At 41.2% G+C, this 16,908-nt stretch overlaps 1 protein-coding gene across 5 annotated transcripts in view; it reads left to right on the top strand.

The window, feature by feature from the left end:
* The window catches only part of USP37 (ubiquitin specific peptidase 37), a 119,841-nt gene that overhangs the window by 24,249 nt on the left and 78,684 nt on the right, over window positions 1-16,908 (top strand). For all 5 annotated transcript variants that reach the window (XM_021924002.2, XM_021924003.2, XM_021924001.2 and 2 more), the window contains exons 8-9: window positions 8,949-9,046; window positions 10,902-10,986. In XM_021924002.2, coding sequence (XP_021779694.1) covers window positions 8,949-9,046; window positions 10,902-10,986 — 183 coding nt within the window. The remainder of the gene's footprint in view (window positions 1-8,948; window positions 9,047-10,901; window positions 10,987-16,908) is intronic.

Genomic DNA, 16,908 nt, shown 5'->3' with positions numbered 1-16,908 from the left:
ATAACAAATTTTGTATATTCAAGGTCTAGTTGAAGGCCACAAAATTCACTCTAGCGAGTTTATGCACAAAGGTATTTGTACACAGTAAGTATTAAATGGCTTACAGAATCATTAGGATAGTTGAAAAGACAGGCTCTAAGTTAAGTTTTCAGGAATTATTTTGAGAGGTTTGCCTCAAAGCAGATCACCAAAGATGCTCCCAGCTATTCTATCATTAAGCTAACAGCTGAATTGGAATCTATCATGAAAGCTGTCATCTCTAGAACCATGCTGTCACTTCCAAGATTGGAAACCCTGTACAGAAAAACCAAGGTGATATTTAGCATCAAAAATAGTGGAATAGTAATGCTTCTTCCTTATTTACACTTTCCAGATCTTGCATGTAATTGCCTTATTTTATTTTATTTTATTTTATTTTATTTTATTTATTTATTTTTAACAACAACAAAAACAAATTTATCTTTAATTATATCAATATTTGTACATATAAAGACGGGTTGAGTCTCAGCATCCTCAAGCCCCAATAGCTAATAAAAAAGGTAAGATAGTAACCTATCTTACCTGGCCCTAAAAACTGGCATCCTCGAGCCCTGACAGCGGCCCATAGATTGGCAGACAACTGCTGAGGGTTCTGGTGTTGTAATATCAGTTCTGTTACAGTTCTTTCTCCGAGGAAACGAGCTGCTCGTGTGGCTCTTACGCGACCTTCTTCCTCCATCAGTTGACAGTTTACAAGTGTCACCAGTTTCCTTTGCATTGGATGGCTCAGTGCACTCTGGTTCAAACTAGCTACACCTTTACCTCCACTTCGTGGTTTTAAGTAGAGTGCCAAATCCTCAACGCATTTCTTTGCAACCACATAGTGTTTAATCTTACCTAGATTACTTAACTTAATTGACTGATGATCTGGTACCTGGGCTCCAACTAACTGGAGAAGTGCAAAGTTGATAGGAAGTACATCAATATCTGTGTTGATGGCAGTCTGGTCAAAAGGACAAGCTTTTCGATGAAGTTTATTCAAGCAGGTCTTGCAAACAGTGTGTGAACAACCTAAACTGATGGGTTTGTGCACATTCTCATCAAATTCATTATAGCAGATTGGACAGGACAGAAATTCTGTCCATTGAGCTGCCTGCACAGGCATTGTGGAAGCTGGATGCTCGGGTTAGCAGTCTAGCAGATCATTATTTTGCTGTGTAGTGTTTTGTAAGCTGAGGGGGCCCGGGTGGGGTCGCTAAGGGCGACGGAGGCGCCTCGTCTTGCCGAGGCAGAGCTTGGCGGAGATTTCATGACCTCAAACTCCATCGGGAGCTACAGGGACAGCCCCGTTGGCTGTCCGCGACGAGGCCTCCTCCTCCTCCTCCCTCTCCCTCCACCTCCACCTTCTCCTCCTCCTCCTTACCACGGAGGCGGACCTCAATTGCCTTATTTTCGATCTGATCCAGAACACTAACTAAGAAATGTAGGGTTACTTTATTAGCATTCTTGTTTCTGCACATCAGGGAGGTACACCAGAACGTGGTTGTGCATGCCAGTCTAGTACATTGACTACACTTTTGGGAAGTCCCAGTTGTTCCAATTAGAAGTCTGTCTGATAAGCACTAGGTTACTGATCCTTGTTCTGGGTTACTAATACTTTTTACACCATCACATCTAGATTTTTTTTAAGTTTGCACTCCTTAGAAGCTGACCTAGATGAATATACTTGCGCAAATGACATTTAAAGCAGTGCTTATAGAGGAGACAAATAACAGAGTGGGAGAAGCAGGCCAGAGAAGAGGAAGCCAAGGAAGAGTGTGATCTCAGGTAAAAGTACCACAGAGAATAGGCTTCATCTTGATCTAGCAGGGAAACTCTTGGGTTGTCCCAGCTTGAGGCGGGGAGACTGGGCTTTCATATTTTCATACTGGACCGTCTTTGGTTACCAGTTGCTCTGGCTCTGTCCAGGTGGGCAAAATGTTTTAAGTAGTTCAAGTGCAGTCCTCTGAAGAACTACAGATGCTGACTGGTGAACCACATTGAAAATACACAGTTTGGGGTGTGTAAAGGATAAAAAGGATCTTAGGGACTCTGATGGAACATCACTGTTGTCCTTAAAAGAGTTGGTACTATAGTTCCCCCTTCCCCTAGCTTGTACCGTTTATGTTGAATCCTGTCTTGTATTAAGTTTATTCCATTTTGTCATGGATTCTTCATATTGTTGCTTCCCACTTCCGGGGAAGAATCTTCCAAAAGGAGGCTTAGTGGGATTAACTACAGTGTGTTGCTGCAGGTGATCTTAGGGCCCATATTGACATCTCTTCCTACCATCAATTCCATGCTTCCTCTATTAACACTTCTGCTCATCTTGATGGTTTGACTGAATGGCATTACCAAGATCTTCATCTGAGGGATTTGAGCCTTTAGTCACCATATGCTTGTCAGGCTGTGGTTGTTGTAATTGCCCATTATAATTACATGAGAGCTATGCTCATTGAGCATGAGAGCATTAAAAGGCACCCTAGTGAATCCCCCTTATTCCAGATAAATTCCTCACTGCCCTCATTATATAGCAGCAACCCTTCTTCCTTATAATAGTCATTTACCCCTGCCAGTGTGGTGACTCCTTTCCTTTTCTGTGAATCTGCCTGCATGAGGAGCTCAAAATAACTAGGTAACAGCCATAACTTCAGGTTTAATTGTTCTTTAACTGTCCTTCTTGATTAAAAAGCACCCCCTCTGGGAACCAAGACCCACAAAATCTAATTTGGAGAGACAGAAAGCACAAATTTTCCAAGTGAGTTACTGAAAAATAATGGTAAATGGGGCTACTCCTGCTTCTACTTCTTGGTTGCTGGACCCATGTATTTTTTATAAATGGAATAATTTTGTTGGTATCTTGAAGGCCACCCCATTCTTAATGAGATCCTCTGCATACTGCACTTTTAAAGGGTATTGCCGCACTTTATCAGTCCAGCAGCTTTGGGGTAGTACTGTATGTGGTAGGAACTGTGGATCTTCTGGTCATATGCTGTTGTTGTACCTCCTATTCTACAAAGTGGAATCCTCGTTCTGAGTTATTATGTGAGTTTTCTTGTTAGTGAATGAGATACTCCTGTGAGTCCTTGGATAGTAATGCTGGTCAAGGCACTGTAGACAGCATAGGCAAATGTATATAGTAGTTCCCCCTTATGCATGATTTTACTTTCTATGGTTTCAGTTACCTATGGTCAACCTTGGTCTAAAAATGTTAAATGGAAAATTCCAGAAATAAATAATTCATAAGTTTTGTTTTGGTTTTGAGACAAGGTCTTGCTGCAGCCCAGGCTGGAGTGCACTGGTGTGGTCATAGCTTACTACAGCCTCTAACTCCTGGGCTCAAGCAGTCAAGCCTCAGCCTCCCAAATAGAACTGTAGGCATGTGCCACCATGCCTGGCTAGTCTTGGCTATTTTTATTTTTGTAGGGATGCAGTCTTGCTGCATTGCCCAGGCTGGTCTTGAACTCCTGGCTTCAAATAATCCTCCTACCCTGGCCTCCCAAAGTGCTGGGATTATAGGTGAAAACTACTGCACCTGGCCCTAATACATAGGTTTTAAATGGTGCACTGTTTTTAGTAGCACAATGAAACCTTGAGCTTTCCCATTCTATCTGGCCTGAGCTGTGAATCATTCCTTTGTTTAGTGGCTCCACACTGTATATGCTACCTGCCCATTAGACACTTAGTAGCCATCTTGGTTATCAGACCAACTGTGAGACTATTGCTGTGTTTATGTTAAGTAACCCTTATATTACTTAATAATTATCCAAAGCATGACAGTAGTGATGCTGGCAATTCGGATGTGCCAAAGAGAAACTGTAAAGTGCCTCCTTTAAGTGAAAAGGTAAAAACTCTCAACAAAGAAAGAAAAAAAAGATTTTTCTTTTTTTTTTTTTTTTTTTGAGACAGAGTCTCACTCTGTTACCCAGGCTGAGGTGCAGTGGCGTGATCTCAGCTCACTGCAACCTCTGCCTCCTGGTTTCACACAATTCTCCTGCCCCAGCCTCCTGAGTAGCTGGAATCACAGGTGTGTGCCGTCATGCCCAGCTAATTTTTGTATTTTTAGTAGGGATGGGGTTTCACCATGTTAGCCAGGCTGGTCTCGAACTTCTGACGTCGTGATCCGCCCACCTTGGCCTCCCAAAGTGCTGGTATTACAGGCATGAACCACCACCTGGCCAGGTTTTTAATTTTTTTGAGACAATCTTGCGCTATTACCCAGGCTGGAGTGCAGCGACACAATCTTGGCTCACTGCAACCTCCGCCTCCCGGGCTCAGGCAATCCTTCCACCTCAGCCTCCCAAGCAGCTGGGACTACAGGCATGCACCACCACACCTAGCTAATTTTTGTATTTTTTGTAGAAATGGGATTTCACCACGTTGCTCAGGCTGGTCTCAAACTCCTGAGCTCAAGTGATCTGCCCGCCTCAGCCTTCCAAAGTGCTGGGATTACGGGTGTGAGCCATCGTGCCCCTTTGCTGTGGTTGCGAAGATCTATGGTAAGAATGAATCTTCTATCCATGGAATTGTGAAGAAGGAAAAAAAAATGTATGTTAGTTTTTGTGTTGCACCTCAAACTGTGAAAGTGCAGCCACAGTACAGGGTAATTGCTTAGTTAGAATGGAAAGGGCAGGTCAGGCACGGTGGCTAATACCTGTAATCCAGCACTTTGGGAGGCCAAGGCAGGTGGATGGCTTGAGTCCGAGTTCAAGACCAGCCTGGGCAACATAGCAAGATCTCATCTCTACAAAAATTAGCCAAGTGTGGTGACATGTACCTGTAGTCCCAGCTACTTGGGAGGCTAACGTGGGAGGATCGCTTGAGCCTGGGAGGCAGAGGTTGCCGTGAGCCAAGATCACACCACTGTATTCCAACCTGGGCAGCAGAGCAAGCCCCTGTCTCAAAAATAAAAAAATAAAGTAGCATTAAATTTGTGGGTGGAAGCCATGAACAGAATTTGTTCCAGTTGGTGGTAGTTGAGTGCAGTACTATCTGTGGTTTCAGTACTATCTGCGAATGTCATCATATTCATTGTGGATCTTAGAACATGTACCCTGAAGACAAGGGGGAACTACTCTGTCTAGAATATTGTCAGTCCCAATAAGGATTAATTGCTGTCTTTTTTAGTGTGGAAAAAATCTGATATAATCAATTTGCTACTAAATGACTGGTTTCCTCAAGGGATGCCCTTGGATCAGGGACTCAGTCTTTTCTGTTAACCAGTTGGACATTAAGCAGCCACAGTAGATAAACCTTGGTGAAGGGGAACCCATTTTTTATAGCTTCTATCTGCCACCATAGCTGTTATATTATTCAAGGTCCCTTTGTGGAAATAACGGAATGTCTAAGGACACAAGCTGGCTGACATGCACTGGACATATTATTCATGGTCCCTTTGTAGAAATAACAGAATGTCTAAGGACAGAGGCTGGCTGACATGTACTGGACAAGTTATCCTGCTGATTGTTTAGTGTCTCTTCAGTGTTGTTCTCTAGTGAGCATTAACATGTAAAACAGATCACTCTTTGTCCATACTCCCATAAGTCTATCCATATACCTCTTCCATAAATCATTTCTCTCTGATCTTCCAGGCTTGCGCGTTCCGAGCCCCTGACTATTCATCCTTTGCCACCACCCAGGAATCCATGACCCACTTCTCTCTCCATACAAAGTAGATGATGAGATGCATGTCTCAAAGCTCTGCACAGTGGAGGATTTCCCCTCACCACTGTCTTTCAAGGCAGTCCCTTAGTGGGACTATCGTGCAGCATTAATTTATTTGCAGTTTGTACCAATGTACCAAGATGACCTATCCATTAATCAGGCCCAGGTTTACCTCGTTTCAGCTTGACATTAGAAATGCCCCTAAGGCATGTTCTTGTCATCTCTGCTTTCTTACTTGGGCCCAATTCCAATATACCTGCTTCCATTTTATGATAGATTGCTGTTGTACTCTCCTGGTCTTATGACTTCATGGGTGTGATAGTACCCAGCTCCTGATAGTTAGCTCTGATTGCACAGTCCCTTGATGACCATCAATCAGTCAGATGCTCTGTCTCTTCCAGGGCTTAATAATATGCCAAGAGTAATATGCCGTACTTTACAGATGAGGTATAATTTTTGGCTGCAGACAGCATGGTCTTGCTCTACAAGGTCTGGACTGCAACTCTCCTGTGGGTGACTCTACACATTGTCTTTGTCCTTTAAGTTGGTAATTGGCTCAACTGAGCCTGTCTTCTCTCTTGAACACAGAAATACTTAGCATCAACCAGTCAATACCATAGTCTTTTTGATGATTATTTACTCCATATCACTTGCATCTATTATCTGTTGCTGTATCCAAACCACTCTAAAATTTAGTGACTTGAAATAGTAACTATTCATTTTTGCTTATGAGTTTATGGTCACCTGGGTGGTTCTGTTTATCTGGACCCAGTTTGGCTTATAGTACCTGGATTCTAATTTTGTTACGCATCTGTGATCAGTAGATGGTTTGGCTAGAGTTTGACTGGTCTAGGATGGACTCACTGATTTAACTGGCCATTGGGTAGTGAGGGTGATTGGGCTATGTGTCTTCCACTGTTAACAGGCTAGCCTGGGATTATTCACATAGCAGTGGCAGGGTTCCAAGAGAGTGAGTGGAAACCTGTAGGGCACCTTTAGGCTTAGGGTCAGAACTCAAACAGTGTTAACTTCTGTCACATTGTTTTGGGAAAAGGAAATCACAGGACTAGCCCCATTAAAGGATGAAGAAATAGACTGAATTTATGATGAGAAGCTTGAATATAGGGAGTGAAATAATTTGGGACATTTTTAAACAACTTTATTAAGGTACAATTTACATACCATGTAATTGACCCATTTTAAGGGTATATAAGTCAATTATTTTTAGTAAATTTTTTGAGTTATGTTACATCATCATTATCTAGTTTCAGAACATTTCCATTACCCCAATAAAATCTATTGTGTAATCATTCGACCACATTTCTAAAATACTGGAGATACTACCTGACCCCTATCCTTCTCTACCTTATTTCATCCTAATTCACCAGAGATAAAAATCTTAGCAATTGTAACACTATAAGATGTCAGAGGTATTACTATCAGCAACAGAATTTCTGTTGCCATTGCCAAACAAGAGTCCAATTCCAGAATCCCATCCTTAGAGTGTGCTTCCTAGGCCCACTTTTAGTACCAGCTGTTGTAGATTATGTTGCCCAGAAGCAGAATCTGAAATGGAGATTAGTGTGCATATGAATTACTGAGGAAGTACTCCCAGAGAAGATAGTGAAGGGAGTAAGGAAAGCAGTATAGTTAAGGGCAGGAAACAAAGCATGGATGTGATCCTGGAGAAGTCACACAGGGACATGAAGGTTAGTCTTCATCCTGATATTAGAGAAATCTGTTATGTAGCTTCCACCATAAAGTTGTTTTAATCCAAATCAAGAGAGCTGGGCTTCCTCTACTGTAGCGCCTGGCTTTGTTTGTGACTCTGAGATTACAGGCAAAGTATCTCTAGTAACTTGAGGGCAGTCCTGTGAAGAAGAGCCCTTGATACTGACTATCAAAAACATAAGTTGGTATGAAGGTATGGAAGAGAGAATACAAAAATGAGTCAGAGGGAATCTAGGTGGAGCACACTTAGGCATTGTCTGCCACAGGCTTACTTCATGATGGTTCCCCTTAAATTAGCACTGTTAAAGCATGAACATTTATTTGAATGGACACTCTCTACTTATATGGGTTGAGGTATTTGAAAATAATACAGGGGAGAAAAAGGCTTTTAACTTTGTATTCATGATCCTAAAGAATTTTAATCAATATAAATTAAAATGTTGTTGCCACTCATCTAATAGTATTTCTATTCATGTGGAATATATAGTTTTGATTTTGATTTTTCTTTTCTTTTCTTTTTTTTTTTTGAGACGAAGTCTCGCTCTTGTCACCCATTCTGGAGTGCAATGGCATGATCCCTGGCTCACTGCAACCTCTGCCTCCTGGGTTCAAGTGATTTTTCTGCCTCAGCCTCCTGAGTAGCTGGGATTACAGATGCCTGCCACCATGCCCGGCTAATTTTTATGTTTTTAGTAGAGACCGGGTTTCCCATGTTGGCCAGGCTGGTCTCAAACTCCTAACCTCAGGTGATCCACCCGCCTCGGCCTCCCAAACTGCTAGGATTACAGGCTTGAGCCACCACACCCAGCCTGATTTGTTTTTCTTTGTAAACCTATAAACTACCAAGCTTGAACAGTTTACTTTTTTTTTTTTTTTTTAAGACCAAGTCTCACTCTGTTGCCCAAGCTGGAGTGCAGTCACGTGATCTCGGCCCACGGCAACCTCCACCTCCTGGGTTCAAGAGATTCTCCTGCCTCAGCCTCCCAAGTAGCTGGAACTACAGGCACGCGCCACCATGCTTGGCTAATTTTTGTATTTTTAGTTGAGACGGGGTTTCACTATGTTGACCAGACTGGTCTCAAACTCCCGACCTCGTGATATGCCCGCCTCAACCTCCCAAAGTGCTGGGATTACAGGCGTGAGCCACCGCACCTGGCCACAGTTTACTTTTTAATTGATTCTTTTGGTCTTAGTAGCTGAGTCATTTTATCTGGTCTTGCTTTTGGCCAAGAAAATCTAATAATCTTAATGTCTTTGATTTGACTTTCATTTAAAGAAAATCCTCCTTTACTTTTGCTAAGTTAATCAGAATCATGGATTGGATTGGCTCTTGAGATGGTAATTAAAGATTATTTTTGTAATTCTCATTTGTTTAAGTCATTGACCTTTTGAGACTAACAATCTTGTAGCTTAATTTTCAAGCATATCAATGAATTCAGCACTTGAAATGTAAATGTTTTAATGACAACTATTTAAAATTAAGAACAATATTTTTATACACTTGTACTATATTGATGTAAAATTATTAACTATAGGAACAACAAGGCCATGACAGATCCTTCCAGGAAGTATTTAACCAGCAGTAGAGAAAAGCAGCTGACTTTGAAACAGTCAGAAGAGAATAGGACATCAGGTAAGTGTTTGATCTTACAATAAATAAGGTGCTCATTTATTGTATATTTATTAGACTAGAAATAAAAACCTAACCCTGATCATACATCTGTACATTATTTTTATTTTTATTTATTTATATATATATTTTGAGACGGAGTCTCGCTCTGTCGCCCAGGTTGGAGTGCAGTGGCACAATATCATCTCACTGCAACCTCTGCCTCCCGGGTTCAAGTGATTCTCCTGCCTCAGCCTCTCGAGTAGCTAGGACTACAGGTGTGTGCTATCAGGCCTGGCTAATTTTTGTATTTTTAGTAGAGATGAGGTTTCACCATATTGGCCAGGCTAGTTTTGAAATCCTGAACGCAAGTTATCCACCTGCCTCGGCCTCCTAAAGTGCTGGGATTACAGGTGTGAGCCACCATGCCCGGCCTAATCTGGTGTTAGTTATTGGGTGCCGATTTGTACCCAATACTTGGCTAAAATATTTTAAAGTATTAGAAATTCAGTTGGGACCAGCCTGGGCCATACGGCAAACAGATATGTTGTCATCTAGGTTTCACTGTTCCATTTCTAGAGCACAGGCAAGTAGATTTAGCATAATTCTTAAGGGCCCTAGTATTTTCAGTATGGTAAGTGAGGATTGGCTTCAGTTTCAAGTCCTCAGCCATATTAGCCCCTAGCAGGAGAGTCAGCCTGTCCTTTGAAACTCTGAAGCTAGGCATTGATTTCTCTCTAGCTACGAAACTCTTAGGTGGCATCTTCTTCCAATATAAGGCTATTGCATCTACATCGAAGACCTGTTATTTAACGTAGCCACCTTCATCAGTGATCTTAGCTAGATCTCAATAACTTGCTGCAGCTAGTTATTGAGTAGTTGCTTAATAACTCAGTAGTTGCTGCTTCACTTTGTATTTTTATATTGTGGAGATGGCTTCTTTTCTTAAACCTCATGAACCAGCTCTTACTAGCTTCACATTTTTCTTCTGCCTCTCTCAGCCTTCATAGAATTAAAGAGAGTTAGACCTTTACCCTGGATTAGGCTTTGGCTTAAGAGAATGTTGTGGCTGGTTTGATCTTCTGCCTAGACCACTAAAACTTTGTCCACATCAGCAATAAGGCTGTTTTGCTTTGTTATTCACATGTTTACTTGAGTAGCACTTTTAATTTCTGTCAAGAGCTTTTCCTTTGCATTGGCTGTTTGGTGCAAAAGGCCTAGCTTTCATCCTGTCTCAGCTTTTGACGTGCCTTCCGGACTGGGCTTAATTGTTGCTAGCTTTTTATTTAAAATGAGATGTGCAACTCTTCCTTTCACTTAAAAACACAGAGGTCATCGTAGGGTTATTAATTATCCTAATTTCAATATTTTGTCTCAGAATAGGGAGGCCCAAGAAGAGAGACAGAGATGGGGTAATAATGACTATTTGGTGGAGCAGTCAGATAAATTGAGTTCGCCATCTTATATGGGTGCAGTTCGTGGTACCCCAAAATAATGACAATAGTAACATCAAAGATCACTGATCACAGATCACTGTAATAGATATAATTTAAACGTTTGAAACATTGCAAGAATTACCAAATGTGACATAGACATGAAGTGAGCGAGCATATAGTGTTGGGAAAATGGCACTGATTGACTTGCTTGGTGCAGGGTTGCCACAGCCTTCAATTTGTTTAAAAAAAAGAAAATACAAAAAAACCTGCAATATCTGTGAGCCACAATAAAGCAAAGAGCAATAAAATGAAGTATTCCTGTATTTGATGAGAAGGAAAAAAAGAGTTAAATATAATCAGGACTAATGTATACTTTTATTATTAAATGAACTTGAATGGTTCATTTAGGAATTACGTTTTTCCTTTGTTCATTTGTTTTATAGGGCTTTTACCTTTGCAGTCATCATCCTTTTATGGTAGCAGAGCTGGATCCAAGGAACACTCTTCTGGTGGCACTAACTTAGACAGGTATGCATTGGTTATATGACTTGTGAAAAACTTAGGAGCTCTTTTTTTCAGAATATCGAATGATGGGATAGGCTATGTATTATCCTCTTAAGTGAATATGATAATTTAACAAAATTGATGAGACTCGTAGAATCCTGACATGTTAGTTAGAAAGTATTCTAGAAATGGGCTGAGCACGGTGGCTCACACTGTAATCCCAGCACTTTGAGAGGCTGAGGTGGAAGGATTACTTGAGCCTGGGAGGTCAAGGCTGCAGTGAGCCATAATTATGCCACTGTACTCCAGCTTGAGCAACAGAACAAGACCCTGTCTCAAAAAAAAGAAAAAAAAAAAGACAAGATCTCACTATGTTGCCTAGGCTGGTCTCAAATTTCCTGACTTAAAACAATCCTCCCACCTTGGCTTTCCAGAGTGCTAGGGTTACAAGTATTGAACCATTGTTCCTGGCCTCTACAGAATTTTTTTTTTTTTTTTGAGACCAAGTCTCGCGCTGTCACCCGGGCTGGATAGAGTACAGTGGTGCTATCTTGGCTCTCTGTAGCCTTGCCTCAGCCTCCCACATAGCTGGGATTACAGGTGCCTGCCCGCAAGCCAAGCTAATTTTTGTAGAGACGGGATTCTACCATGTTGACCAGGCTGATCTCAAACTCCTGACCTCAAGTGATCTGCCTTTTGGCCGGGCGCGGTGGCTCAAGCCTGTAATCCCAGCACTTTGGGAGGCCGAGACGGGCGGATCATGAGGTCAGGAGATCGAGACCATCCTGGCTAACCCAGTGAAACTCCGTCTCTACTAAAAAATACAAAAAAACTAGCCGGGCGAGGTGGCGGGCGCCTGTAGTCCCAGCTACTCGGGAGGCTGAGGCAGGAGAATGGCATGAACCTGGGAGGCGGAGCTTGCAGTGAGCTGAGATCCGGCCACTGCACTCCAGCCTGGGCGACACAGCGAGACTCCGTCTCAAAAAAAAAAAAAAAGAGTGATCTGCCTTTCTTGGCCTCCCAAAGTGTGGGGATTATAGGTGTGAGCCATCGCATCCGACCACTCTACAGAAAATTTTTTAAAAATTAGCTGGGCATGGTGCTGTGTGCCTGTAGTGATAGCTACATAGGAGGCTGAGGTGGGAAGTGCTCTTAAACCTGGCTCTGGGAAGTTTTGTAGTGATACCGTATATTGCGACTGACAACGTTATCAGACTGTGGACCAATATATATTCTACCATCCCATGTGGATGAACATCCTAAGATCTCTCCTCTGAAGCATTTTTATTTTCCTTTTGTTGCTGTTGTATTTGTTAAGCTACATTCCACAAATTTAGGAATTTCCCTTAAAAATCAATAGCTGTATTACATCAGTGAGTGTCTTTTATTAATAAATTAGAAAAGGCTAGTTGGATATTTAATTGCTGATTCTATAGATAAGCTTTTTTTTTTTTTTAGATTTATTGGATATAAATATATAAGATACCTGCTAGGCACTTGTTGAGAAAGTGTGATCATGCAATGCAGCACAGAGGGGGTGATGGTTTTAAATGTAAAAAGTGAGGGTAATGGCAAATGCCCATCAATGGTAGATGGGATAAAGAAAATGTGGCATATATATACCATGGAATATTATGCAGCCATAAAAATGGATGAGTTCATGTCCTTTGCAGGTGAATGAAGCTGAAAACCATCATTCTCAGCAAACTGACACAGGAACAGAAAACCAAACACCACATGTTCTTACTCATAAGTGGATATTGAACAATGAGAACACATGGACACAGGGAGGGGAACATCACACACCGGGTCTGTCGGTGGGTGGGAGACTAGGGGAGGGATAGCATTAGGAGAAATACCTAATGTAGATGATGGATTGATGGGTGCAGCAAACCACCATGGCACGTGTATACCTATGTCACAAACCTGCACGTTCTACACATGTGTCCCAGAACTTAAAGTTTAATTAAAAAAAAAAAAACCGGTGAGGGTAATGGTAGTCTAATATAGATGCTATATAATGGTGACCTATTAAGTCATATGTTTGTTTGTTTGAGATGGAGTCTCGCTTTGTCGCCCAGGCTGGAGGGCAGTGGTGCAATCTCGGCTCACTGCAACCTCTGCTTCCCGGGTTTGAGTGATTAGCCTGCCTCAGCCTCCCAGGTAGCTGGGATTACAGGTACCCACCACCGTGCCCAGCTCTTTTTTTGTATTTTTAGTAGAGACAGGGTTTCACCGTGTTAGCCAGGATGGTCTCGATCTCCTGACCTCATGATACGCCCGCCTTGACCTCCCAGGTGCTGGGATTACAGGTGTGAGTGTTTAGAACAGCTCTTTAAGCTAGTAAACCGGAGTGGAACAGTTGTGTATAAGTACTTTGGGTTGGAACCATAAATATGCTGCTTTCCTACTCTGAGTAGAGTGCAAAGACATGAAAATGGGACAACAGTGATTAGCCTCTGCTTTACTGTTACCTGCATGGGGCCAGAACTGTGACCACTTAAAGTCCTATACAGAGTAGATGGCAAGGTAGAAGTAACTACTAAGTTCTTGTCAAGAAGGCTTGGTCATGGAATATAGCAAGGAAACAGACATGGTAAAAGTAAATGAAATGAAGAGACTTACGTTGGTTTTCTTGGTGTACCCTCCATGTCTTAACAGTATTCTGGAAGAAAAGACTAAGGAAAATAAAGGCAAGGAGATTGGCAAAGAAGTAATAAATGAAAATGATGAAAGTCCTCACATTGAAAAGCCTGAAAAAATATCAAACAACAAATACTTTTTAAAAAATCCACATTTTGTCAAAAAATAACAGATGCCAGTGAATTTGTGGAGAAAAAGGAATGCGTATACACTGTTGGTAGGAGTGTAAATTAGTTCAACCGTTGTGGAAGAGAGTTTGGCCATTCCTCAAAAAACTAAAGACAGAAATACCATTCGAACCAGCCTAGGCAACATGGTGAAACCCTGTTTCTACTAAAAAATACAAAAAAATTAGCCAGGTGTGGGGGCAGGTGCCTGTAAATCCCAGCTACTCGGGAGGCTGAGACAGGAGAATCGCTTGAACCTGGGAGGCAGAGGTTGCAGTAAGCCAAGATCGCACCACTGCACTCTAACCTGGGCAACAGAGCAAAACTCTGTCTCAAAAAATAAAATAAAATAAAATAAAATAACCATTCAACCCAGCAATCCCATAACTGGGTATATACCCAAAGAAATATAAACCATTCTATTATAAAGACACATGCATGTGTATGTTCACTGCAGCACTATTCACAATAGCAAAGACATGGAATCAACCTAAATGCCCATCAATAATAGACTGAATAAAGAACATGTGATACATATACACCGGAATACTATGCAGCCATTAAAAAAAATGAGATTATATCCTTTGTGGGGACATGGATGGAGCTGGAGTCCATTATCCTTAACAAACTAACACAGGAACAAAACCAAATGCCATATGTTCTCACTTATAAGTGGGAGCTGAATAATGGGAACACATGGACATATAGAGTAGAACAACACACACTGGGGCTTGTTGGAGGGTGGGAGGAGGGAGAGGATTGGGGAAAATAACTAATGAGTACTAGGCTTAATACCTGAGTGATGAAATAATCTGTATAACAAACCTCCATGCCACGAGTTTACCTATGCAACAAAACTGTACATGTACCCCTGAACTTAAAATAAAACTTAGAAAAAAATTTGTATTGTAAAATTTTAGATGCTACTAGAAAGAAAATACATCCTCTATAAAAGTGGAGAAATCAGATTGACATTGACAGTATTGGAATAGGAAGCAGATAGTTTGATATTATTAGCAGAGTAACAGTATCAAAAACCTCCATACCTAGCTAACTATATTTCAAGAATATAGACAAAGAATGCAGTATTTATTTATTTATTTATTTATTTATTTATTTATTTATTTTTGAGGCAGGGTCTCACTCTGTCACCCAGCCTGGAGTGTATGGCATAATCATGGCTCACTGCAGCCTCAGCCTCCTAGGCTCAGGTGATCCTCCCACCCACAACCCCCCAGTAGCTGGGACTACAGGTGTGTGCCACCACACCTGGCTATTTTTTTGTAGACATGGAGTTTCACCATGTTGCCCAGGCTAGTCTCAAACTTCTGGGCTCAAGTGATCCACCTGCCTTAGCCTCCCAAAGTGCTGGGATTATAGGCAGGAGCCACTGCACCTGACCAAGAATGTTATTTTTCAGATGTGCAAAGACAGATAAAATTCATTCATCAAGAAGAAAACTGAACAAGGAAGGAGTGGTAAGAAAAATCAGTGAACAAAAACGATTTTAAACTGTATTTTTTATTCTAAATATTTTTAAAGTTTGTCTTTTTGCTAATAAGTGAATGTGGTAGAAAATTCAAATGACATAGGGTGTATACAGTAAAGATGATGTAAATCTTCTTTTCTTTCCTAACTCCTAGTATTCATTTTTCCTTTTTAGACATAACCACTGTTACTATTAATAAGATCCTTCTGGCCGGGCATGGTGGCTTACGCCTGTAACCCCGGTACTCTGGGAGTCCAAGATGAATGGATCGTCTGAGGTCAGGAGTTCGAGACCAGCCTGGCCAACATGGCGAAACCCTGTCTTTACTAAAAATACAAAAATTAGGCAGGTGTGGTGGTGGGTGCCTGTAGTCCCAGCTACTCAGGAGGCTGTGACAGGAGAATCACTTGAACCTGGGAGGCGGAGGTTGCAGTGAGCCAAAGACACGCCACTGCACTCCAGCCTGGGTGACACAGCGAGACACCATCTCAAAAAAAAATAAAATAACATCCTTCCGGGGTTATTTTATGTATGTAAATACATCTTGATATTTTCTATCAAAGGAGGATGTTGTTGGATTAAAAGCAAATAATTAATAAAACATTGGACAATGGAAGAAATACAGGAGTAGAGAAGATTCAGGGAAATTAAAACATTTCAAGCTTTAGTTTCAGAGGAGGCTGCAATTACATAGACACATTAAAAAATTAAAGATGGCTAGGAGTGGGGCAGTGGTTCACACCTATACTGTCAGCACTTTGGGAGGATGAGGTGGAAGGATCAGTTGAATCCAGGAGTTCAAGACTAGCCTTGGCAAGATAGCAAGACCCCCATCTCTACAAAAACAGAAAAGGCTACATAACTAATCTAGGAATGTAATAAAACCTTGTAACAGCAATACGAGAAGAGAAAATTATAGATCGTTTTTCACATGTGAACACAGAAGAATCCAAAATAAAGTATTAACAATTGAATCTAATAGGGCATTGAAAATGATACACAATGACCGAGTGCGGTATATCCCAGAAATCAAAAGTAAACATTAGGAAACTTTTGGGATTGTGATAGATTTTTAAAACTATTTGATAGCCATTGGTGATACCTACTTTTAGCATATTAGGAACAGAGCATTATGTTCCTAGTTGGATGAAAAGTTATCTGTCAAAAACTTAAATCACCTTACAATTATGAAACTTTGAGAAGTAGTCCCATCAAAGTCAAGAACAGGATGATACTGTTCTGAAGGTTTTATCCAATGCAGTAGGACAAGAAAATGAAATAAAGAGGTTTGGGGATTGAAAAGGGGAAAAACAGAATTGTCATAGTTTGCAGACAGTGTTATCTGTTAAATATTTAACACAAAGAGAATTACCAGAGGTTATTAGAACAAATGAAAGTGCTCAAGGCCGAGTACGGTGGCTCACACCTATTATCACAGCACTTACGAAGGCAAAGGCAGGGGGATAACTTGAGCCCAGGAGTTCAAGGCCTGCCTGGGTAACGTAGTAACATCCTGTTCTCCACCAAAAAAAGATGAAAAAAGACCCCCCAAGAAAAACAGCTTTATAAGGTTTCTGGAATACAAGATCAATTCACAAAATTAATGGTGTTCCTAAATCCAGCAATAATAAACTATAAACTGTAACA

This window comes from Papio anubis, chromosome 10 (genome assembly GCF_008728515.1).
Source record: "Papio anubis isolate 15944 chromosome 10, Panubis1.0, whole genome shotgun sequence".
NCBI lineage: Eukaryota > Metazoa > Chordata > Mammalia > Primates > Cercopithecidae > Papio > Papio anubis.
This window is presented reverse-complemented; position numbering and strand designations above follow the sequence as displayed.